This window comes from Amborella trichopoda, chromosome 4 (assembly GCF_054954075.1).
Source record: "Amborella trichopoda isolate Santa Cruz 75 chromosome 4, AtrichopodaSantaCruz75HAP2 v2.0, whole genome shotgun sequence".
Taxonomy (NCBI): domain Eukaryota; kingdom Viridiplantae; phylum Streptophyta; class Magnoliopsida; order Amborellales; family Amborellaceae; genus Amborella; species Amborella trichopoda.
The window spans coordinates 7,965,431-7,991,468 of NC_142339.1; the positions used below are offsets into that span (position 1 = coordinate 7,965,431).

The 26,038-nt window shown below is 35.7% G+C and overlaps 2 protein-coding genes across 2 annotated transcripts; both read right to left on the reverse strand.

Moving 5' to 3' along the window:
• Window positions 1-6,520: 6,520 nt before the first annotated feature.
• On the reverse strand, window positions 6,521-11,994 carry LOC110007739 (hypothetical protein). The gene is made up of 5 exons (XM_020670569.2): window positions 11,250-11,994; window positions 9,543-9,788; window positions 8,942-8,998; window positions 8,137-8,334; window positions 6,521-6,948 (listed from the first exon to the last, which is right to left on the reverse strand). Exons 2-5 carry the CDS (start codon window positions 9,777-9,779, stop codon window positions 6,625-6,627), a joined length of 816 nt encoding a protein of 271 aa, XP_020526228.1. The 5' UTR covers window positions 9,780-9,788; window positions 11,250-11,994; the 3' UTR covers window positions 6,521-6,624.
• Window positions 11,995-12,541: 547 nt separating this feature from the next.
• Window positions 12,542-25,208, reverse strand: DL1C (DYNAMIN-like 1C). The gene is made up of 16 exons (XM_006849742.3): window positions 24,255-25,208; window positions 23,888-23,951; window positions 23,673-23,780; window positions 23,267-23,368; window positions 21,557-21,607; window positions 21,405-21,466; window positions 21,139-21,229; window positions 20,963-21,027; window positions 20,570-20,764; window positions 20,372-20,491; window positions 20,198-20,268; window positions 19,489-19,714; window positions 19,352-19,402; window positions 18,011-18,239; window positions 16,339-16,478; window positions 12,542-13,012 (listed from the first exon to the last, which is right to left on the reverse strand). Exons 1-16 carry the CDS (start codon window positions 24,393-24,395, stop codon window positions 12,887-12,889), a joined length of 1,842 nt encoding a protein of 613 aa, XP_006849805.1. The 5' UTR covers window positions 24,396-25,208; the 3' UTR covers window positions 12,542-12,886.
• Window positions 25,209-26,038: the final 830 nt, after the last annotated feature.

A 26,038-nucleotide genomic window follows, 5' to 3' on the forward strand; every position in this document is an offset into this window, starting at 1 on the left:
TTTTGGATAATTTGGTCAAAATATGTACCAAATTCATCAAGTTTTCAGAAAAGCATTTTTTTTTACAATTTTTTAGAGATCTTATTCAAATTATTTTCCCAACTCAGTGTATGGGTATTTGGCTTGGTACGAGGCTGAGGCTGGGTAACTCGGCTGAGTCGGAAAGGACTCGGCTAAATTCTAAGACACTGGGAGGTAAGGATGAGCTTCGTTCCTATAAACGTAATAAGCATGGCTCTCTTCTATTGAATTCCTTTAACAAGCACATTTAAAGTCCAAAATATGGCCAACTAGACCACTACCTACTTTATTCCAAAAGATTTTGTGTTCCTGCCGGGGCATATTGTCCATTTACTCGGATGGAACCTAATATTGGAGCATTCTTAGGGTCCCAAATTTCTGGGATGTAACCCAAACCCCTTCAACGTATTGATGAAGAATAAAACGAAATCGAATTACACTCAATATGTGCCTTAAAAAATATCAAAATTGAACGAAGACCGTGAAGTCTTGGACAGTGAGATTAGGAACCCTAAACTTCTTTTTATAAAATTAATTAACTGATGATTTTTAAGTGGATCTCCAAATTTCAAATCGAGAAAAAACCATCTCAAAGTTGCACTTTTGCTCGAGGAAGAATGAGGAACCTTAATCATATAGTGCATACCGTAAATAATGCTAATGGGATTTGTGACATGCGTTGTTCTACATGTAACTTGCTTGCTGTTTTATCCTACATAGAGCTCAACATACCAATTCCTTTATTTTTTAACAGTGTAACCAATACTTTATTAGAAAAGCACCTTATACTTATACTTTTTTATAGGTGGCAACGGGATAGGTCGGGTCTCGGTCCGGCCAGATCCCGGACCTGAAAATATAGTGTGGGACCGAGACTCGATCCAAAATTTTAAATATCTATATTTAATTATATTTATGAAATATTGGGACTTACAAAATATTATCGGTCTCGGACCCGACTGGACCCGGATCCAAATCGTGTTCAGGTCTAAGATTTAAACCCGGATCCAATCCATGGGGTCCAATTTTTTTGACCCTATCTTTTTTTCCTTGTCTTTCCTGTTACACCTTTTTATTTTGAACTTTGTTTTTATTAACTTGGACCTGGATCGGATCTACCCCTCGGCTCCCGAGTTGAATCTGGGTCCATTGCCACCTGAAATACTTTGGATTTCCCTACCCTTAGCTGGCATCACCTCAACCAGTGATTTGTATCACTATGCCGCCGGAAGTCTCCAACAAATTGAGACTTTCGGTAGAGGAATGGCTCCGGGAGATTTAGTACCACCGTTGGGAAGGTCCTAGCGTACTGTAGGAAACCCAAGTGCTAACATTTCATACAAACCCTACGTCACTATCCTTGCTAGAACTTAGTGCAATGACACATTAACCCAAACATTTTAATCAAGTAATTACCACTAATAATCTATAGAGTAAAAACATTTGCAAATATAAGTGCCTCTCAAAATTTAGCACTCAATAGTGTTTTTGTAACGCGGCCTAGCCCCCCCACCTACCCAACCCACAAAAAAAAAAAAAAAAAAAAAAAGAAAAGAAAACCTATTTCATTTTTATTTAATTTTTTAATCCGTTTTTTTAGGGAGTTAATTAATACCTAGAGTAGTTTGGGGCTCTGAGTTTATTAATTTGGATGGAATAGGCTTGCTAGGCACCTCGATTGGGTTATGGATTTTGTGGGATCATCTGATCTTACAAAGTTTTGAGATCATTAAAAAAAGTTACTGTTAATTGTTTTCTTTCATGGGCCTTTACTTGATTTCTCTGGGGGGGGTCAATGAATGTATGGTCCGAATTTTTCAGCGCATAAACAACTTTTTGTTAATGATATGACCGATGTGTTATTCAATTACAATTCTCCTATTTGCATTGGGGGAATTTCAATCTCATTCGTTGGCCAAATGAATCCTCCTCAGGAGGCTCTATTAATTATGCAATGTAGATGTTCAATAGTTTTATTGAATATCAGTATTATTAATCTTATTATGTCCAAGCTTGACAAGTTTTTTGTTTCTGGACGTTGAGTGGAACCTTTTCTTTTTGTCTTTGCAAAGGCTATTTTTAGACTTTCATCAGACCATACACTGATTTTGCTCAACTCTAGTAATTTGTGCAGCGGTCCTAACTTTTCAGAATGGATATAGGGTGGTTGGAGGAACAAGAGGTTGTGGATATTATTAGAAGTACGTGGAAAAATACTATCACTTATAGCTCTTTGGATTACCAATTACAAAAGAAACTTTTTAATATTAAGCATAAATTGATTGCTTGCAAGGTAGAGAGCGGATATCAATTGAGAGGAAAAATAGAGACGGTTCTTATGGATAATGAATTGATAGACTACAATGTTCAGTTGACGGGTGCTTTAATAGATGATATAGTGGTGGATAGAAATGCAAAATTTAAGGCTCTGCATGATTGCCATAGGTTGGAAGAAGTTTATTGGAAGCAAAGATCCAAAGCTAAGTAGTTTAAAGTAGGTGATCTCAATACCAAATTCTTTCAAGTCAGAGCTAATGCTAGAAAGAGACAAGATGATATCTCCAGAATTGTTATTCCAGGGGTTGCTGAAGGTGATCATGTTGGTATGGAAGATAGTATTGTCAATTTCACATATATCATATTGATTCCAAAAAATCAGTACTTGCTACTCTATTAGATACCAGACCCATTAGCCTGCTCACAAGCATTAATAAAATTGTGGCTAAAATTTTAGCTGAAAGGTTTAAGTTAATGTTGTCCGTTATTATCTCTGATCCTCAGTCAACTTTTATTCAATATCGTTTGATTATAGACAGTATTTTGTGGCACATGAATGTATCCATTCTAGAATTCTGAGTCAATTGTTAGGAGTGCTCATTAAGTTAGATATGGAAAAAGCTCATGGCAGAGTAGAGTGGGGTATTCTTATGGAGATCATGAAGAAGATGGGTTTGGAGCCAAATGGAAAAATTGGATCTTCGGTTACCTTTCATCAGCTCACTTTTCAATATTGATCAATGGAAGCCCAAAAGGTTTTTTCATAGCCTATAGGTGTTTATGTCAGGGTGATCCATTGTCGCCTTTGTTGTTTACCCTTTACGTCGAGTGTTTTAGTCTTCCAGTTCAGAATGTGGAAAGTAAGGGCAATTTCTCAGGCTTCAAAGTTGCCACTCAAGAGCTGAGTTTGTCTCATATCCAATACGTGGATGAGACACTCATCTTTTGTGAGGTTGATCTGACCCAAATGAATAATATTGCTAGATTCTTGAGATGTTGTGAAGAAGCCATGTGGCTTAAAATCAACTTTGAGAAGATATATGTGATAGGTATTAATTATGATGAAAGTCTTGTGTGGGGATGAGAAACTTTTATGGGATGTAAGGTAAACTATTTCCCTATTACCTACTCAGGCTTTCCTATTTCAAATGGAAAACTTTTAGTTTTGTTGTAGGATAAAGTTGTGTAAAGAGTTCAATTTAAATTGGATCTATGGAAGCTTAACTTTTTGTCTTTGGGTGGGAGAGTTACTCTACTGAGATCTTGCTTGGCAAATCTACACATCTATCAAATGTCGCTCATTCATATGCCTAATTCAATAGCAAAACTGATTGAGTGAATGATGCATAACTTTTATGGGGCTACTATAGTGAAGAATGCAAATACCATCTTTTGAGGTGGGATAAGGTTTGCACTCCCAATAATGAAGGGAGCCTTGGGTTAAAGAAAAATGTGCTCATTAATAAGGCCGTACTTTGCAAATGGTGGTGGCGGAGCTTTCATCTGAAAGATCATTTGTGGTATCGTGTTCTAATTGCAAAATATGGCTTCGATAGAATAGGAATGTGAATTGGAAGTAGTAGAGGAAATGCGCATCGATCAATTTTTTGGATATCCATTTTTCTATGTACGCTTTTATTAGAGCGGAATTTGCGATGGTTTATTCGAAATGGCAACCAAGTGTCATTTTGGCAAATGGATTGGGGATAGGGCATTGAATATTGCTATCCAGAGATTTTTTACAAGGTGGCTTAACCAAATGCTAAGGTGGCTGAAGTTTTTTAGATTTGGGGAAATCAAGTTGTTTGGAATTTAAATTTTATGTATAATAGGCCAAATGATGGGCTTTACCCTCGGTTGAGCTTATTATTGGAGTTGGAACATATATATATATTTCTCAAAGTTTGGAAGATGAGATTGTATGGGATGTTGAAAGCGATAGGAAATTTTCGGTCAAATCAATCCATAGGTTGTTGTTCCATGATCATTAGCATTGGTCTTTACCGAAAGTTGCCCAAATTTGGAAAGGTCGATCCCCCACAAATTCCAGGTGCTTGTGTGGCTAGTTGTTCAAGATAAGTTTCTAACTATAGACAATTTGATCAAGACGAAGGAAATTCTGTTGAACATTCGTCTCATGTGTAAGAAGGATGGAGAATCTAAGGCCCATTTATTTATATGGTGTTGGTTTTTTTAACTTTTAGAGGTTTGAGGGTTGCTATGCCCCAATTTGTTATGGGGATTGTGCACCCACTGGCCTTTAAACATTTACCAAAAAGTGCGATTTAGAAAATTGTGAGGAGCAATTTTATGGGAAATTTGAAAATAACAGAATATGAGAACTTTTAATGAGGATATTTTATCTTATGATATAGTGCTTTACAATGTTAAGCATACTCTATGGTGTCGGTTGTCAGTTACTAAAGAGGGGTGGGGTATTTCGGAGGTAAATGTTATGCTCAACCTTCAAAATTGGTTTCGGTTGGGTATCGTCAGATGTCGGCTTAGAAGCATTTGGGTTCCGCTTACGATGGAAGGTTTCAAACTAAATTTTGATGGGAGCTCCCTTGGTAATGGGGGGGTGACAGGTATAGGGGAGCTAGTTAGGAATTGGAACGGGGCTTCAATCTTTACCTATTCCGGTCCCATTGGTGTGGCGCCTGCTAACCACACTGAAATTCTTACTCTCTTCCACGGGATGAAGCATTTCAAAAGTAAGAATTTGGGTATGTGTTGCATGGTGGTAGGGGATTCTATGAATGCTATTGATGGTACAGTAAGGAGCAAAAAGTGCCTTAAAAATTTAAAACGATTTTGATATAGATTTTAGATATGACGGAATCATTGATTATTTCTTTTCATCATATTTTCAAGGAAGCTAATGTGGAGGTTGATATTCTTGCTAACAGTAGAGCATCTGTGCTGTCGTTTTTAGTGTTGGATGATGCAATTCTTTTTATTTAACTTTCTTCCATTAATAAATAAAGCAACATGCTTGTCAAAAAAATACAATAAATAAAGCAACTTTGGCAAAAAAAAGAAAAAAATCCCTACCCCAAAAACTATAATTTTAATTTTATTATTTATTTTTTATAGTTTTTTGGATTTCTCATTCAGACCCATCCAAACCAATTTGGATGATTGATACAACAATCCGACAGGGATCCGTGGGGTGGACGATCACCCCACAGGTCTTGAGTTCTGAAATACTGTTCCGACTGCAAATGAAATGGATTGTGCAGATTCTGCCATGTCGAAATTCAAAACGAAATATATAAAAGCCCCATCAGGATTATAAAAAGTACATGCCATGCCACTTGCCCAACATGCAAAAAGAACGTGTGCGTAGAGAAACAGAAATACGTCCAAATTCAATGCCCATTAAATCAAAATGCTCTCTCCACTCACCTGCCTACCCTAAAACCCACCACATCACTTTCTTAAATGACCAAGATTCCCCAATCTTTTCCCCGAAATGACCACTTTTTATCAACACATGATCTAAAATGGGAATGCCAAGGCCCAATCTGAATTAAAAGAACAGCCTAAAAACACAACCCATATTTATGCAATTTTCAGAATAAAAGTACCAAAATTTATGTAGTTTCCCGTGAGATGCTTGTTTGGTGTAGGCATGAAACTTGGCATCTCAGTTTTTTAAACCCAAATTTGGAAAGGTTTGATTTAGTATGAAGTAGTGGAACAGTTCAGGCCAAAGTTTGGACAACTTTTGGGTTTAAAATTCAAAATGAGTGCTTTAATTTATTAGGTATTGAGAGACATTATTGATTTGGGTTTTGTATCCTTTTCTGGGCTCTGGCAACAGTATGGAAGCTGGCCACAATTTCCCTGAATTTTAATGTAAAACAAACACTTTCATTGTTTGAGAAGGGTATTCCCGCCAAATTTTTTAGGCAAAAGCCAAAATCAACGGTATAAGTGGTTTGTATAAAGTTGTAACTTTAAACAATTAAATTAAGGCACACTTCCACATTTTATTATAACATGTAATTTTGGTATCGAAATTTTTTAAGATGGCCTAAGATTTTATTTTCATCTCTAATTAAGTAAATCTATAAACATATGTAAATATTGAAAACGGACTATTTTTTAAACTCGAGATCCTTTTTTATATATATTTACATTTCAATATCAAAATATTTAATTAAAAAGTTTTCCAATATTTAAACAGCTTTTTCCAATAGATTTTTTTAATTCTACATTTTAAAGGGACAACCTTATATAAACTTTTTACTTATTAAGATCAAGATCACCGTTGCAATTTCCATAAAAGATCGGAGGCATTTCTGACGTGAAGCTCACATTTTACAAAGAGTGTCCTACCACGTTTCCCATATCCGATAGTACTCGTCTACCATTTCTAGAATAGTTTGAGGGTGTTTTCGTCACATTCTCTTTTCCAAGAGTCCCTATTGGTTTGGTTGCTTTTGGAACCCCAGGACTTGAGAAGGGACGATCTATTTTCTTGCGCGATAATAATTGAGTCTGAAAAGGAGTTTCCACGTCGGATGAATGGTGGGCCCCGCAAAAGAGAAGCTCCAGATACACTTGTTGAAGTTTTGAGTTCGTGGCGTCAAGCTTACGTGCTCTCTGCTCTGACCTCATTGCCCTCTTCCGCCACGTCAGCATCTGGAATTACAAAAAAGGGCAGGAAAATGGATTGATATTTCTCCTTGATATCCTATCCTACATCCATTAGATATGATATTCATGTCTAATTACAATGAAGGAGCTGAGAAAAGATAAATATACATGCATATATGCAAAAGGAAGAAAATTTCAGGTTCCGAGCGGCTTGGGCCACAAAATTTGGCTGGAGGGCCGGGCCAGGACCAAGCCACCGTAGCTTAAGGGCTATTTCCTGGCCGGCCATGGCCATGACAAGGTGGTCTGATTCAGCCAACCCTAAGCCAAGGACTCAAAACCTGGCTAGGCTTGGGCTGGCACCCATGAGGACTAGTATTGAGCAAGGCCAAGGCTAACCCAGCTTGTGCACAACCCATTGCTAGCCCTTAGGCGAACCCATATTAAAGGAGATATCAATGAATGAATGGCTAGCATTGTGTTTGAATTTTGATAGGGGAAAGCTTTCTATATGCCACTACATATATAAAATTTTTACATGCCACTCTCCTCGAGTCATCCGATCTAAATGGGTGGTTGAGATGACGCCAATTACAATGTCACGAGTGAGCTTCTCACTCTTTGATCTAGATTTGACATTTCATAATATTTTTTGAAAAAAAAAAATTACAAATCATATGAAAGTGAAGTTTGATGTGTATCATATTTATTCTTAGAGTAATGATCCCATGAGACCCTATAAAGAGTAATGTATCAAATTTATTCTTAGTGTATCATATTTATTCCTAGAGTAATGATCTTAATAGGGCACACCCATAAAAATATATCAAAAAATACTTTCAAATAAAAAGACCAAATGATCCCTCAAATTTCAAGGGTATTTAGGTCTTTTTTTTTTTTGAAAATATTGTTTTAATATTTTTCATAAGTATGACTCTATGAGAGGAGAGATGCCCCAAATTTGGTGTTAATATGATTTATATAAAAAAATTGAAAATAAAATAATGCTTAGGTACGACATTATGATTGGGGTTATCTTAGTTATCCGATTCCGATAGGGTGATTGGGAGAAGGGTGGTATGCATAATTTCCATACACCAAGCAGCATATAGAAAACTTTCCCCTCTAAAGAGGAGATTCTGATAAACCCAAAATAATGGCCTTGTTGGACTCATCTATGATCTCTCAAACCAAAAAATTAGAAAAAATCATCATAAAAGTTTTGAATGTTACCTGGTCTTCAAGTTTGGTTAACTTCTTGTCATTGTATATGGCTTGGTTTTGCCAGTGGTCTCTATCTTCCCTTAGGGAGTGGAGTTGTTGGTTTAAGAGAACCAAGGTGCGATCCACCTCTACCCATTGTTCTGCCTCTTCTTCTAATTGCTTTAAAACATGCCTCATCATCCTCTTATATGCCTCCTGATGCATGCCCTTTGTAATGCAATGCACACAGTAGCCAACATCAACAAATTCATCAAAGTATAAAAGAAAGAAGAAAGAAACAAAATGAGATGGAAGACAAAGAATTACACTCCAGGGTTAAATAATCAGGTTTTTTTAATGTCGCTTATATGAATCATGTTCCATCATTCTACTCTATCAAGGGTTTAATAAGATCATAATTATTGAATAATTACACTTCAGGGTTAAAATTATCACCTTCTTTCAATGTCGGTTACATAAATCTTGTTCCGCCGTTCTAGTCTACCGAGAGTCGTATCCTCATTCAGACCATAATTATTGAATTAATAACTATCCATATAGATTCTCTTTAAGTTAATTATTTATGAAATGGGTAAGTTAGATTAGAAGGTTAAAATGCAATTCAATAGATTAAACATGAGCAGCAAATTTTCTTCAACAACAGTTAAAAAGAGAAAAAACTCCAGAGTGTACATTTTAGCCAAAGAAAATACATCTAAGACAGAGCTGTTCCTCAATTTATAATTTTCCATAGTCTCCTGATAAGTTTGTATACAAATGTGAATCAATTTTGCAAAATGAGCGAAATATCATTCCAAAAAATTATTGCAATTACCGAGTTGGCAGAAGAAACGGTATCATCGAGCTCGTGGCTTCGACTGCGGCTTCTTTCCTGCGTTTGTATAGAAGATTAGGAATTAGGATGGACTACAGTCACAAAATTTCAAGTAAATAAAGTTTATATCTCGAGATTGGAACTCAGAAGAGTAATTGTTATGTTATGCTTCAATGGAAAATAATTAATACAAAAAATGGAAAGTTTAAAAAGTCTAGAAGAAAATCAACCGCATTTCCCTGTGAAATAGGTCCTCTTTCTTTATTTTCACCTTTTCTCAAAGTAAAAATTTTCCACACTCTACATCCACAATCACACAAGAAAATGAGAAGCAGAGTTTAGAGAGAGAAACTCAAGTTTGAAATGGCGTCAGGACTGATTATAAGTTCACAGAGGAAAAGGCAAAGGAAATCAAAGGCATTTCCAGGTTCTTTCCATTATCAGAGACAGCAAACATTTCGACTCTTTTTCGAACTCGGTAACAAACAGAGGAAAACAATTTGCAGTTCAAAGAATGAGAAAGAATCACAAATGCCGGAATCAAAGTTTGCAGTTGAATCGAGAAATGACAGATTATATATGAAATGAGAGACAAATTCACCGTCGATTTCGATGAAAGTAGGGATTCAGGCTTGGAACTCCTCCCTGAATCCTCAGTGCAAGCTTTGAGTTGCTCTTCTCTCGACTCCGATTTGTTTTGCAGCTTCTGCAGCCTTCTTTCGATCTCGAGAAGCTGAGAAATTAGATTTGATCTCTTCACTATTTCCTGCTCCTCTTTCTCTACCGAAATTCTTCTTGTTCCATGGATTGAATCAAAGCTTCTTCTATGCTTTTGCATTTTCTCTCACTATATCAATTATAAAACGCACAAAATGAATATCTGATTGCGAAATGGAGTGGGTATCGAGCCAGTGTATCTATATGGGAGCGGGAAGATAAAATTACGGAAAAGCCCCTGATTGCTTTATGGGATGAAATGAATACCATCAAACCATAATGACTCTCGGAGCGGGATTCTAAAGATTATGACTGTTTTGCCCCAATGAAAGAGGCCAGCTCTTGTCATTATTGTTTTTATTATATATATATATATATATATATGGAAAAAGTTGGAATTAGTTCAAATTGAATCTGAGTTGATCCGACAATCACATATGTATGGTAGTATTTGAATTTTCTTATATAAATCCAAATCATTTGAAATTTTTGGAGTGTGTTCATAAAAAATAGTTGAATTTTTGAAAAATATTAAAAAAATATTTTACATAAAATAAATTGACCAAAATTCCCCCGAAAAGATATGTTGGTCATTTTTTTGTGAATACTTTTTTTTATATTTTTATTAGATGTATCTTTATGAGAAGAACACATGCCTAAAATTTCAAATGATTTGGATTAGTAGAAAAAAATTTAAAATTCAAACACGAAATGATGTCGTGACCATCAAATTGGTCTACATTCAATTTAGGCCGTTGGGCTGATATGTTCATATGAACTAGTGGGCTAATCCCAGCTTATATATATATATATATATATATATATATATATATATATATATATATATATATATATATATATATATATATATATATATATATATATATATATATATATATATTATCCTACGATACCTTCCCACACCTAAAGGATCTTCATTAAATTTGGCACAGATCTTTAGAAAAGTCATCACATGGGTGTGGGGCTTGACTTTTCTAGATATCTATACCAAATTTAATGGTGATCCTTTGGAGTCCTATACACATAGGTGTGTGAGGGTCTCACAAGGTCATTTCCCATATATATATATATATATATGGAGAGGGTGTGGTTTGTATAGAGCCTGGGCTCTGAACAATCAAATTTGAGCCTATTTCAAATAGTGTCAACAAATATGGTTTTAACACCGAAAATCTTTGTGACAGCTTGAAAATATATTTTCATCTTTATTTATAAAGTTTAAAGCTTCAAAAATGATGTAGATCTATAAAAACTTGAAACTCTTGAAAATTGACAGTCAAAAAATGCATTACAAAGTATATTATTTCCAAAACTTGAAATCAATTTTTTCTTGTATCCATGCATCTTGATGTCGAGATGATAAATTTGAAGATATTTGGACATCAAAACAATTTCGTTTAGTGAAATTTTTTAGGTAGGCTCAAATGTGATTGTTTAGAGCCTTGGCTATATATATATATATATATATATATATATATATATATATATATATATATAATTTATCTCTCACGAGTATTTCAATAATTTTTCCTTGAAAGAATTAGCTTAAAAAAACATTATGATGGCTTACAAATCCATTTGCACCCTTGATGGTGAAATTTGAAGTTTAAAATGTGGTGCAAATCCAACGCATATGTGAGAACTTGAAATTGAAAGTGTAATACAAGTCTGGAAGGTGATGTCGTCTTTCCGGCAACCGAACGGATCCACTATCAGAAACTTATCTACGTAGTTACGCTCTTAGCTGGCCGACTTTCTGTCTTTCCAACCAACACAAACCTCTTGCCAACCCAATTGTCTGGCTAGACCAGAAGAATGAATCTATGTATGTGCGGCCGCTGCAACTGTGTTTAGGCTAGACCAGAAGAACGAATCTATGTCTATGCGGCTGCTGCAACTGTGTTTTAGGCTAGACCAGAAGAATGAATCTGTATCCATGCGGCCGCTGCAACTGTGTTTAGATGAGATTTGAGTTGCATGTTCAAAAAACCGCAACCCTAAGAAACACTTTCCCATTATTTCATAAAAGAAAAAGGAGTCAAAAGATGAAAATTTAAGGTTAATATTTTATTTAACAGTCAAAGCCTTATGAAATATTTAATAAAACCTTTATGAAACATTAATTAATCCAATTCCATCTAGCATAAAGAGTAACTTAGAACAATGACCCATGAGAATATCTTCCCATTGCCCAGTATCCAGAATTAGGAGTTTGAATTTTGAACACAACAAAGAATATCTTCCCATTACCCAGTATCCAGAATTAGGAGTTTGAATTTTGAACAAAACAATAGGGAAACAGGGGCTCTTTTCCAAATATTTTGCCTTCTTTTATCAAAAATTAAAGCCAAAGACTAAAATTTTTCAGTTGACATTTATCGAGAAAACCTCATTTGACTGGCTGCAATCTTGTAGACTTGAAACTGACAATCTGAAAGCCATAACTCTCCGCTACCCTTCTTTCTTTTTATTTTTGCTCGTCTTCTCTCCCACAAAAACATCCATCCCGAACCACGTGAAAGGGAGCACGTGGTGAATATTTAAATATATATCTCTCAAGAAAAAGAATGTTTAACTATAAAGGAAATGAGGTATTAAACATGGTCTTATAGAACCCTCGTTGAATAAAAAGGAAAAAATTTATATAAGGTTGACACCTTATATTATAGAATTAAACTGCACTTTAAAATTCCACCGGAAAATGTCATTTTGACATTAGAAAACCATCTATGTTGATCATCTCGACATCAAAATGTATAGATATGGAAAAAAAAAAAAAGATTTTAAATTTAAAAACTGTACATTTGCAACTGAGTATCTGAACCATCCATTTTCAACATTTTCATACATTTGTAAATCTACTTGATTTAACCGCTTTTGAATTTTAAAATTTTATAATTAAAAATGAAAACATATTCTCAAGCAATTCCAAGAATTTTCGACCCCAAATTACATGACAAAGTTTGGACTTACACCTTACTTTTTAATGGTACAACCTGGTGCCCCAATAGAAATAATCACCAATTACCCAAAAATAAAATAAAAATAATCACCAAAAATTTGTAGGGTTTGATGACCAACACGTGTAGAGAGGGGAGAGAATTATTTTTCTAGAGGAAAAAAGAATTTTTTTTTTTTTTCAAAAAAAGGGAAGCTCATGTGAGAGAATGATGAGAGAGAAAGCAGTTGTATGATTTCTCTTTCTCTCTATTTCCATGCAACGGAATCGATCTCATCACGAGCCGACTTGTAGAGCTCGAGGCGCTTGGCGATGGCTTCTCTCTTCTCCATGAGAGCAGGATCCTCATCAAGCATGACCCCCAATTGCTTCTTCTGCGCGAAACCAACAACATTTGTACTTCAAATTTTAAAGCTGAAAATCATCAGAGAGAAAAAAGCTTCATAATCTTTAGTGAAAAAAGGCGATTGACAATAAAAAGTTAGAGAGATGTGACACAAGAAAAGAGAAGCTGTTTCTCTCTCTAAAGATTAAGGCTGGTTTATCCTTGGATTCTACTTTGGTTCCTGTGCTTTGGCTACCCTTTTGAATTTACCTCAGCCTTTACTTCCTTGCGTCATTGCATAAAGTCACTTTCCCTTGTTTTTGAATTTTTTTTTTCACTTTTTTTTTTCTTTTTTTTTGGGACATGTATAAGCTTTCCATCTTTATATCGACGCCCTATGCTGTGCTTCTGGGTTACATGTACTCCCTCGGTCTGAGACCTACTTGGAGGATATTTTCAATTTGAAATTTGGATGAAGTTTCTTTTAAGGGATAGGCTTTAAGAAAACAAAATAGAAGTCTTATCTCAAATTCTCGAGAGCACTTTCGGCAACGTCTAAAACCAATTTCCAACACTGAAGACAAATTTTGAAACTAAAAAAATGCAAGATCTGTGAACACTTAGTTTTAGGGTGAAATGAATAGTATAGATAATTTGTCACAACATACACTTGTTTTAGAGTTTGAAATCTCAATTTTATTTTGACAATCATCATGTTCAAGCCAAGATGATGGATGTAAAGGTTTTCCAAATGCTTGAATTGTAATTTTTTATGAGTTATGAGTTGAGGCTTTACTTATTTTGATAGGACTGCAGCCCTATCAAACTATTTTTCTTAAAATTTTAGGAACCACCTAAGAATACGAAGATGATTAATCTTAAAATAAAAATCTGAAGTTTGGAATGTTTTTTTTAGCACTCACATCTACTGTCTAAAAATTAGACAGTCTCTGTTTTATTCTCGAGACATTATTTTTTTGAATTGTATAGAGAGTGCCATTAGGAATTCTTTTTGTGGAAGTTAATTTATGGATTGAACAGGTTAAATCCCCAAAATCATAAATGAGCTTATTCTCGAGACATTATTTTTTTCAATTGTATAGAGAGAGCGATTATGAATTCTTATTGTGGAGGTTAATTTATGGATTGAACAGGTTACATCCCCAAAATCCTAAATGAGCTTTTACAATGTGTAAACTAGCATTGTTTGGGCAAGAATAACCCAAAGCATGGAAACTCGAAATCTTTTTGGGATGCATAGGGGAAAAGTAAATGTGTGTGAGTGCGCATATGCGAGAGATAGGGAGTCCATAGCACTGATATCAAGACCAAAATGTACAGGCCAATCAAACTTATCATACATGATACCTTAGTATGTATATGGTCCAGAGCACAAATGAGGTTCGGTAGAAAATCAGTCAACAAAAATTTGATTTGTTTAATTGGCTATTTTTGACTGGTTGGATTGACAAGATAAAATTAAGGCAATTATTTTTAATAATATATCTTATATGTTTAGCTATTATTCTTACATTTTTTTACTAAGAAAACTAATCTAGCCAGTTTGACCAACATTTAGACTAATTTTGATTAGATCAAGCCCTTAATCAGTGCATTGACTGGTCCAATTATAATCCATTGGTTCATTGGCAGGACATCGGTGACCCTGTCGCAAAAGTCAACATGGTTTTGAGCTTTGTCTAAGGATACTTTATCTCATGTCTAATCATGAGATGCTTTATCTCTTTTTCTTTCTTTTACCATTTTTTAGAGACTTCGAACGGATGTGTGTGTGAAAAAGGAGACAAGTTAGTGGAAAGAAAATGCACAATTGTTTGGAATCAGACACTGGCTCGATTGTCATGGGGTTGACGATTCGAAAACTTTGTCCCAATTTAAAAACACCCGAAATGAAGAAAAGTAATGGGAAAGTATTATACATTGTAGTTCACAAGACCGAACCTAACCAATAGTTCGACTGGTGCTTTTGTCAATCTAGGCGAGAGTTAAAAAACCTAATTTATTTAAAAACTTGTCAAAATCAATGTTTGAATGGTTTTACCGATCCGACCAACCAGTTTCGACAAAGTTCGATTATCTAAACAAAGTAGACATCTTTTTTTCTAATATATTATATGTTTTTAAACTATTGTTCATAATATTTTTAAAATCCAGTCAAATTGGTTTGACTGACGATCCGACAAGATTTGACTAGACCAAACCCCTAAAATAACACTTAATATTTATCACATCATACACCGTAAGCTTGGCCATTCCCTATAGCTAGTGTGATGTGTAGTTGAGACATCGATGGTGATGACTGACTATATGATGTGTAGTGGAGACATCGATGGTGACGACTGACCATAGTTCCTAATGGCAGACGTTCACCCTAGCATGGATAAGATCAAGTCTTTGGAAACAGTGGATGTCACCATTGTGTACCATTTAGCACACACCACACCATAGTGTATGGTATATTTTCCCAAGATAAGATAGCAGACCACACCAATCTAACTTATATGGAAATCATAAGAGAACATTACATTGAAAAAAAATTTATTGCATCGAGGTAAATAGCATGGTGTATGGAAGACCAACAGAATCAAGACTTTGCTGATATATTTTACAATTAAAACATTACAGGAAAAGAAAAGTATAAGAACCCCATGAGGTCATATAGATGGTTCATACCATCTATGGGATCTGTATGATATATTTAAGGGATTGTATAATTATGAGACCATTTACTTTTGGTACAAAGAGGACACAATTACATGTAACCATCAGATGTGAAACCTGATAGCTTAGGTGTGTCTTGAAGTTCGAAAAGATTTCTTTTGAGCTCTGAGCCTAGTCAATTGAACAAATGTGGCCATCTGATGATCAAGATTAATTGTGACATCCATGTACCAAATATAAATGGTCTCATTGTATACTTTTCCTCTACTTAAACTCATACTTCTGAATGAATGTGTTCTTTCATAGCTAAATAAACAACTAGGACAATGTCACATCCACCATGGAAGCAGGGAACAAGGCCTCCTATTTGGGAGTCCAAGAGTCTCAGGGGCTCAAAAAGTTCCCTAATGTGGGAACTTGCAACAAAATTGTTAAAATTTTTGTTTTGGAAAAACCCGGCAAACAAATGTCAAAAATTCTCTCCAACACAAAATAATAATCAGGGAAAAGATAACCATGGGCCTTTATAGCGACTGAGATAAGAGATAACCATAACATATCCACCATCAAGTGAAATGCTAGGAACATTTTAGAAAATTGATGGGAAGAGAACTATTTGAAAAATAAAACAGACCAAAATTGTGCTTTCAGGAAATGCAAAGAGATAAGAAAGAAAAGTAACAGGAAGCTCACCTCTCTTTTACCAACTTGAGAATAGAAGTGGTCCAATAAAGATCGCTTGGCCTCTCGAACCTGACAGTGAACCACGGCTTTAGGGATTGAATTCCTCAGAGTATCACACACCATGCCCACATAGGATGATACATTGGATCCTGATAACGCAACCACATAAGACTCACACATAAACAATATGAAGAAAAAAATCGCGGAAAATTATACCATACATGTCCTAGGCATGGTATACTGTGCATTCTCAAGACAAGTGAAGATATACCATGACTGACACTCTACCTTGGAATTACAGTCCTTCTCCACCATCTGTTTTGGAAACAGATGGTGGATGCCTGTAGATATGTAGTGTACACACATATGCATACAAAGGATACTTATGTTATATACTGTCCAATGTAAAATTTAGCATATGGTCCCCCTCTCTCCACCCCCAAAAACAAAAAAAGATTTCGCTGGAACAAATTCAGATGCATTGACCCTAATCCAAAATGCCAATCAACTCTAATCGCTTGTAAATGTCATTAAAAAAACTCTTGATAGAAAATCATCTTGTAATAAATGTTAACATTTATCACAAATGGCAGAACCTATTCCTCCAAGATTCTAACAAAGTTAGGGCATTGTGGTCATCTTAATTTGTGACTTATTTTAAACTTTGATCATGCAATGTTTGAAATGGAGGAATTCTTCATTTTTATCAGCTACAGTCAATGGCTAAATTGATATTGCAAAAAGATTTCATGCTTCCAAGGGCGTATAATGAACATTTACTCGCCCGGATAAAATCCAATCTAGGAGTAATTTTAGGACCCCAAATTCGGGGATGTAACTTCACCAACCCATATGCTAAAGTCAATAAAAAAAATCCTAATCGCATTCTCTATGGGCTTGAAAAAAAATAATGCCTCAAGATTAAATAAAAACCGTCCAATTTTTCAAGCCTGAGATCCAAGTGTCAGAAAACTCAAAATCGAATATTTTTCTCTTGAACATAATCATCTACTGATTATGAAAAAAAGCCTTCCCAAATAAGTTTTCTACACGAGGGAGTAAGTATACAGTATGCTCCCGCAGGATCATAGTATAGACACTCATTGTTACGGCACATTTAAAAACTATAAAGTGATTATCTGTAGAATATAAAAAATGTTGAACAGACTAAAAGAAGTGCTTACTTCATTAGATATTCAGCATTTCAGTCTTCCATTTGTTTTTTAATGTTGTGTCAAGGGCTGGCAGTCTAGTGTGTTTTGCAGACAACCACAAACATTAGGGGACATCATATGGCCATGTCCCAAGAAGAGCAGCAAATTTTGAAAAGTAGAGGAACTTGTTAGTACGCAAGGGATAACTAACCCATGCAGCTGATGAGTATTTCTATCACCAGCATTCGTAAAATAGTTACCGTTTCTAAGAATATCTTTAATAAAATACCAGCAATTGTAGTGAAAATTACAATCTCTAAAGTATGTGGGGGACCCATTCATCCCCTAGAAATTTCATATTGCCCACCACTGGAATAGAGAGACTTTGTGAGGTGTTGGGGTCTAAAGTGGGCAAATCATGAAGATAAATTTTTCTCTCCAGTATGTTTTCAAAACCAGAAGACTGTTCAGTACTTACAGTCATATTCTTTAAAACCGGGGCATCAGACATTAAGTGAGAAACTTACCAATCCTCCTGAGGTGGCCTTCACCATAGCGGTCATTGGTGGGGGCAGTTGGATTCCCACCCTTCTCAGCTTCTAGAGGGAGCTTCCTGAAAAAGTCAACCGTAAGGTAGCTTGATTCCATCTCGACCAGCCTCAGGATAGTCTTACGACTGTCCTCTCGAAATCTCTCGAGGGCTTCATTGGCTGCTGCAGCCAAATCAGCCTGAAGAGTTGGAAACCGTTTTAGCTCCTGTAGACAAACCATGCGAGTTAAACCAACACATTCCCCCCCTCTCTCTCTCTCTCTCTCTCTCTCTCTCTCTCTCTCTCTCCAATGAATTCTTTGTGTTAAAACTCTCATGCATGCTCACGTGTGTTTGCGCCCACATTCTGGAAATTATGGGGAAATTTGATTAGATTCTTGAGGTATAGTCCAATAGACTGCTATATGGTATTCAAGGATACAACCACCAAAACATCAACCATTCCCACAAATGGATGGTAAGAGATTAACTTGAATGGAGCCCAAGGGACATTCAATCCGGTGCCTTTAATCTCCAATCATCTCTTAATGGAGGCTTATTGTGGCTGTAGCTTAGAGAGTGCCATGTACAGATCCCCACAGGACTATGGTACACTTTTCTAATATGTATATCAGCCGGGATTTGTGGTCATCTCAAAAAATCATTGGTTACTTATTGTTCCTGAGTTTTATCGCACTAAACCAATACAAGAAAATAGAATCTATGTTATACAAACCTGTGATGATTAGTGTTTAAGGTTGTTGATCAGGAGAACAAGAATTGTGGCAGAAACTGGGGACACATCAGTTGGAGAATTGAAAAGTAATTTCTCAATTGGAAAGGAAACGGAGGATTTACAATTGGACAAATGAATAGCAGTTTCTCAACTGGAGGGAAAAACCTCAGCAAGGTTTCAACATTTATTCTTTAATATATCATTTACTTACCTAGCAAGAGAAGAAAAGAAACAAGACATGAAGTGTATTTTGGTTGTTGGCCCATTCCGACATGCAAGGTATACTTCCAGTTTTGTAAAATTAGATGGGCAATTTGAGGTCTCTTTTGAAAGAAAAGGTTGCCTACGACACTTTAAAGACATCATAGATCACAAGATCTCAGGGTCAATAGCATGGTATTGAACAAGATAAAAAAAAGTCATGCACATTTGTACTAGGATATAAGTGCTGAAGAAAAGGCAAAGCTTCCTAACGCAAATATAAGACCACAAAAAATCGAATTTCATAGAAGAAATAAGAGGATCCATGACAGACATGGAAATTAAATTGAGGAATGAAAAGTCCCATAACACTAGAATCACATATATCACTGAATTTCTCACCTGGGTTTCTCCTATAGACTTCCGAACAAGCTCCTTCAATACGAAATGCACCTGCAAGGGATAAGCAAGCGTGAATCAAGCTATTAGGCATGCAAAGACAAACATTCAGAAAAAAATGGAAGGAAGAGAGAACTTACAGCATCAACAGAAGCCTCAGCAGGGCCTTTAAAGAAGCTAAGAGAGCTATCAATGAGGCGCCTATATCCTTGTTCAGGAGCAATCAAATGAGGCTGATAACCGTCAGCCTCAGACACAACTTTCCTCACATTTTGCAGGGAAAGATGGCGATCAAATGGAAGCTTTCTAAGTGCAGCTGGAAGTTGATTGTCAAAAACACCATATATTCTATCTCCTCCAGGTCGCCTGAGCAACAGTAGGCAAAAGCATATTAGATTTCAAATTAGAACCCATGCATTTCCCCAAAACGGAAAAAATATCATATCATCAGAAGGCAGTTCTTTTCGGATCTGATAATATCTAAGGAAAATATCAAGAAGACGTTTTGACCACCTGCATCAGCAATCGAGTGCTCCATCAACTTCACATTTTGAAATAGATCCCAGACATTACTTTTAAATAATGATTGTTAAGTCAGATATTTAAAATACTAAACAAGTATATCAGTAACACTTGAGCCATTTTTCAAAAAAAAAAAAAGTCCAAGCACTGTCTCAAAATTTCAAGTTTTTTAGGCACTTGCATGAATTATGCAAGTGTTGTGAGAATGATTTGATATTCCCACAAATATCAAAATCCCATCTTATCATGTTGGCTTCTGCATCATTGCTGCTAGGAGGTCTCTCAACTAACTAATAAAAATGAAAACGTTGCAGCAATAGCAATTACCCTCCATCCAGATGTTCTTTGAATACACGGTCAAAAGCACGGCACAGCTCCAAAATTGTATACAACTGGGCCTGAAGATAATGATGTGTTTGTTCTTTCAGCAACATGTAGAAAGGACAGGAGTTGTATCAATGAATAGTAGTTCAAATAGATACTTGACAATGATTTCCTTACCCCTGCATCAACTGCAATAGGTCTGCCAAGATGATCCAATTCCCTTTCAAGCTCATCAATCGTTTTGTTAATCAATGATATAATACTTGGGATTCGTGCCTTGATTACAGTCTCCAAATGCTGAACAAGAAAACATTGCAAGTGATATTTCACAGAGCCAAAAGAAGTGAAATTTTGAGGAATCATCCAGGAATATACCTTTGAGAGGAGTTTCGCAAGATACTCAGAACCCATTTTATTTGTCAAGTGTCCATAGTCAGGGCTAGAAGAGAAGTATTCACGTTCCCTCCTACGAGCAGCAATCATGTCAACATTTTTGTTAATATCAGCTTGGGAGCGGTTCACAATTCCAACCCAGGGATGCTGCAAGCGATATGCTCTTCCTTCAAGCACCTTAAACACAAGAAAAGTAGTGATTGGCAATCAATGAATGCAGGGAGTTCCCACAATATAGGAGAGGGGATTCAATACTACTGAACCTATCAGTTTTCCATGTTTCATATGAAAAGGTGAATCATGAAATAATGAACAGATAACAAAGATAGAATGGAGAAAAAAATGGGACAATTTTTAAGATGGATAACAGCTCACATCCAATGCATTGGTTCCCTTGTCCATCAAATCAAGCTTTGTTAGAACTCCAAATGTCCTTTCACCTAAAATAGATCGTAGTATTGACCAAATGATTGATTTTTTGAAACAAAGAAAGTAATAAACTGTGGCAGTATGCAGTCAAATGAAAGAGTGAGGAGAACCAGATGCAATACCTGAAGGATCAACTTCTCTTGCAAGCTTTATGGCATCAGAGGTTGCTATATCCTGGTTAGCAGGAGATATGGCCAGGATAATGCTATTAGGCTGCATGGAAGTAAACAAAACAATTACAAGAAGTGGGAACAAAATAAACTAAGATCATGGTAATATTCAAATTATTCTAGATTCTATCAATATTCATTCCCTGTCCGCATGGTTTGAGCAAGTTTGCTCCTTGGCAAATCAAATTTCTCAGCATCGTGAATTATATAACCTGTACCTTTTCAACATAAGAGCGAACCATATTATCAATATCTTGAACAATGCTATCCGCCTGTCCCTCTGCATAAATAGAGAAACCCTTTTGGTCACTGTGGAAAAACAAATTTGATTTAGTACTAACATAACAAGAGGAAGGATAAGGATTATCACCTATAGCTACCTTTGTCATTCCAGGCAGGTCAATGAGGGTTAAATTTACAACTGCCAAAGAATAGACAACCATATGAGATTGAATGACAATTTAAAAAAGGTGCAAATTTAAATCCATATATTATCGGTAGACTGAGTAAAATGAGCACAATAGCAACTTCAAATTTCAAATGCTAAATGAGAAATGCATTATCCACTAAATGCATGGGAAGAGAACTGAACAGAAGAGAATTTAAGGACACGAATAGAAAGAATAAAACTGTGAAATAGCTGCAAGAGTTGTGGTCCAAAGCACAAACTAGAAACTTCACAATGCATGAAATTTATCTTGACAAAGAAACTATGAAATTATTAAGCATGCAGGGTGTAAAATTCATTTTTCACATGTTAGATCAATGGGTCAACAGCTACATGCTTGTTTAATAAATGATCAGAAAGATATGTGTGGTAGATTTGCCTATAAACATGTAGAATTGTAAAACTAGATTTTCCTTGTATGCATGATGCACCATAAAACTCAGATAACATGTGATATTTAGAGAATAGCCAATTTTCTTGTACGACTATGATCATTATTTAAAAATATTTTTGACAAGTTTATCCATATAATACCTGCCATCACCAAACACAAAAACATAACTTCTGAAATAACAGTAGTCACCCGACCATTTCCATGCAATACCAGTTGGACAGCAAGGGAAAAGGGCTATCTTGTCCCTCCACACAGCTCTTTTCCTAAAAGCTACCTTATCGTAACTTAATTGCAGCAACTCGCAATTATCACGCGACAACTTCCATGAGTATCATGTGGGGCCAGTGGGGAGGGAAAATGACCTTTTTGCCCCTCCTCACTATTCATTTCCCTGAAAAGGTATCTCATTTTAACTAAACTCAGTCACCTTAGCTGCCCAGTTAACTCCAGGCAATTCATGCAAGAGGCTGCTTTGTTTACCCCAAGTAAAACTACAATGGAATTCAAATAGAAACCTCCTGGCGTCTCACCAACCTAGGTAACCCAGCTGTCCAGTTTTAATTATAAAACCTTCTAATGAATTCAGTGTAGGGCAAGCAGTAATTTTTCCTCCACCACTGCCGCCAAAGATTCTATGGGAAGGTCAGATGACTTAAGGGGAAGTATGTTGTAATCCTCATGACAACAGGCGATATGGAGCCAAGGATCATTGCCATCCAATCAAAGGATTGGAGTCAACAGAGAGTGAGTAGGACACACTTGAACATGACATGGCTTGGATGGTAGGTCCACTACGCTCCATCAACATCCAATCACTGTGTTGGATACAATGGAGAGAGGATGGAACCCACCTAACATGACATGACTTGGATGATGGCCCCCACTCTCTCCATCACTGTCCAAAACATTGATTGGACGGTGATGAGCCTCATTACCACATATCTCAAGTGTTCAGCAGGACTCCAGTGCACTGTGTCCCATTTTATTTGGGTATGGCAGAAATTATATTTACATGCCTGTCAAAATTCTTTGCAACACAGTGACCAATAAATTCACCATTTAAAATTTCAATGAGTTCAAATGAAAAATGCAGAAAACCACAAACAACTTTCAAATTTATGACTCTACAAAACTACTAGAGCTTAATAAGTCACTCATGTAGTTCAGTTTAAAGAAACATATTTCGGCTATTGAAGTAAATCTTACGAGCAAAAGTGAAACACATAAGTACGGCATACCATTTGGAGAGTAAATGCTAAGCTGAATTGGAATGTTGGAGATGTGTTTTGTCCGCCCAGTTATTCGATCAGTTTCATCCTGAATCTCCTTTCGCACAGCAGCTGCACATGCAGGCACAATGAATGAAAAAAAAAGAACTGACCTGTCACTCTTTTTTGCAAAAAATAAGAGTAAGACCTTGAACTTACAACAATGATATCAGTTCTATCAATAGAAACTATGTCAATATTGAACTTCATGTCATGAATGGAAAGAACATAAATATCACTCAAATGTACACACCCCAAGTGAGTAATTTAAATAGAATGAATAAATGAAAAGGAAATAACATGAATAATTTAAATAGAATGAATAAATGAAAAGGAAATAACATGAAGAGAGAGATATTTTTGGGGTTATATATACCAAAATCTGTATATCTTTTATTTGGGGCATGAAGAAACTCCGCATACTCTTGCTGCCCGTCGTCTGTCTTATGAAGCTGCAACACCAAAGGCCTCCTAGTAACAATACCTGAATTTTTTAAAAAAATAAGAAAAAGTGGCACGAATTTTAGATTTGTAATTTATGGCTCAAGATTGCAACCGCACTTGTCAACAATTATATCAATCCAAAATTACCAGATCCACGAGGAAGGAAATCCCTTCCAACAATGCTTTCCAAAACTGACGATTTTCCCGAGCTCTGGAAACAAAAAAAATCAAAGCTTCAAAACAAAGCATCCATAATGACAATCTAAACACCAAAACAATATTTACAATCAAAACCCATCAAAAGCAAACAAAATAAAATACGCCAATAAAAGGCCGGGAACAGATGCGGAAAATGTAGCATTATTTAGATAGGTTCTTCCTAACTCATAATCTACAATCAAAATACAGGCCTTCAGAAAAGATAATAAATGAAACTCTACGAACCAGAGATCCATCAAAGAATTATATGGTAATGGTGAAGAAACAATTGTACGAAAGTTTAACTATTAATCACCTGGCCTCCAACCACAGCAACAGAAGGAAGGGCTTCCCAGAGAGTAGGGAGAGTGGATCCTTCACCCCCATGATCACCTAACACAGTGCAGGCCCTTTGAATCCTATTCACCAGCCCAATCAAACTCTCCATTGTTGCCATTTTGGAACCAAAAGGTAATCCTAAAACTGTAAAGATCTAAAAGACCCACGCTCGAAATCTCAATCAAAATTAGTAAGATCGCAATGCAAGAGAAATTTTCAAGTCCTGAAGAAGCCAATCCTAGAAATCTGAACCCTAAACTTCACTTAAATAACAAGATATATTCAAAAAGAAATCTTGAATCTCTGAAATGCAAATTGATCAAGAACAATGTATCTCCAAATCTCCAAAAAATTTCCAATTTCGGTGAATAAAACGGTAATTACGTATCAGGATGACCCAAATTTCAATACCAAAGCTTCTAATTAGCTATTCAATGTCAGCTCAAGAAGGTACTCCACAAATCACCAATTCAATTGTAAATTGACATGAATTTCTAAATTAAACCTCAAAATTTGTTCAAATTATCTACGTAATCTGCATTTCCACCATTAAACAAGATCTGAGCCTTAAATGGCGGCATTTATGGCTGGATGGGGAGAAACTCAGGAATGCCAAGCTTGAAATAGGAGAAACAAGATCAGCAGGATTTAACAATACAAGCTCAAAACCAGAAGAAGCAGATAAGAATCCCCCAAAAAGAATTCTCAAGGCTCTGCAACTGGATGGGAGTTTGAGAGAGAGAGAGAGAGAGAGTTGGGAGTTTTAGAGAGAGAGTGGCCGTTGGCTCATCACATGGAAAGGGCCACCGGACTTGCCGCGAATTTTCATTTAAAAAAAAGTAAAAAGTAAGGAGCAGAGAAATTCGGAAAGAAGGAAAAGGATTTGGTGCTCTGCCATTCCACCGCTACTACAAGGTCCACTGTCAATTCAAGTTTTTGGAAATAATGTATTTTCAAGACTTTCAAGTTTTCATAGATCTCCCGATCTACATTATTTTTGAAGCTTTAAACTTTATAAATAAATATGAAAATATATTTTAAGGCTATCACAAAGATTTCCAATATGAAACCATATTTCTCGACACTATTTGAAGGTAGGCTCTAATTTGATTGTTTAGAGCCTAGGCTCTATAAAAACCGCACCCTTACCTAAGTTGCCTTCTTATGTGGTAAAAAAAAAAGCAAGGTATGGCGTACTTCTCTATTTTATTTGGAGATATAATTTTAGTATCAGAAACTTGTGAGATGGCTCCAAAATTTGCATTCCTAGTTATAAAATTAAAAATTCTAAAAATGGTACATAATCCATAAGTATTTAAAAATCTTGAAAATAAACAATCAAGATAACTTGATACAAGATACATTATTGTTTAGACTTAAAATTTTGTTTTTCTTCATAAATAACAATATTAGGTTTTCTAACTTCAGAGCACTATTTTCTACTGTAATTTTTGAGGAGCACTTTACTTCTACAACATAAGTTTATAGCTTTACATAAACTTTTCCCTTTGATAATAGCTCGAGTAAGAAAAAAAAAAACACAATTATTTCTTTAAGTTTATGATAGCATTAGGAAGACTTGCTCGAAGGATGGGATGTAAACTCCAACAATAAATGCTTCCAATCAGTTTCCCCTCAAAGATTGGTTGTTCTAAATTAATTTAATCCCCATTTGTGCTGGAAACTTACGGTGGCTATTTAATAATGAAACAATTTTTATGAGTCCTAGGATTCATATGTAGATATGCGGCACTTCTTCAT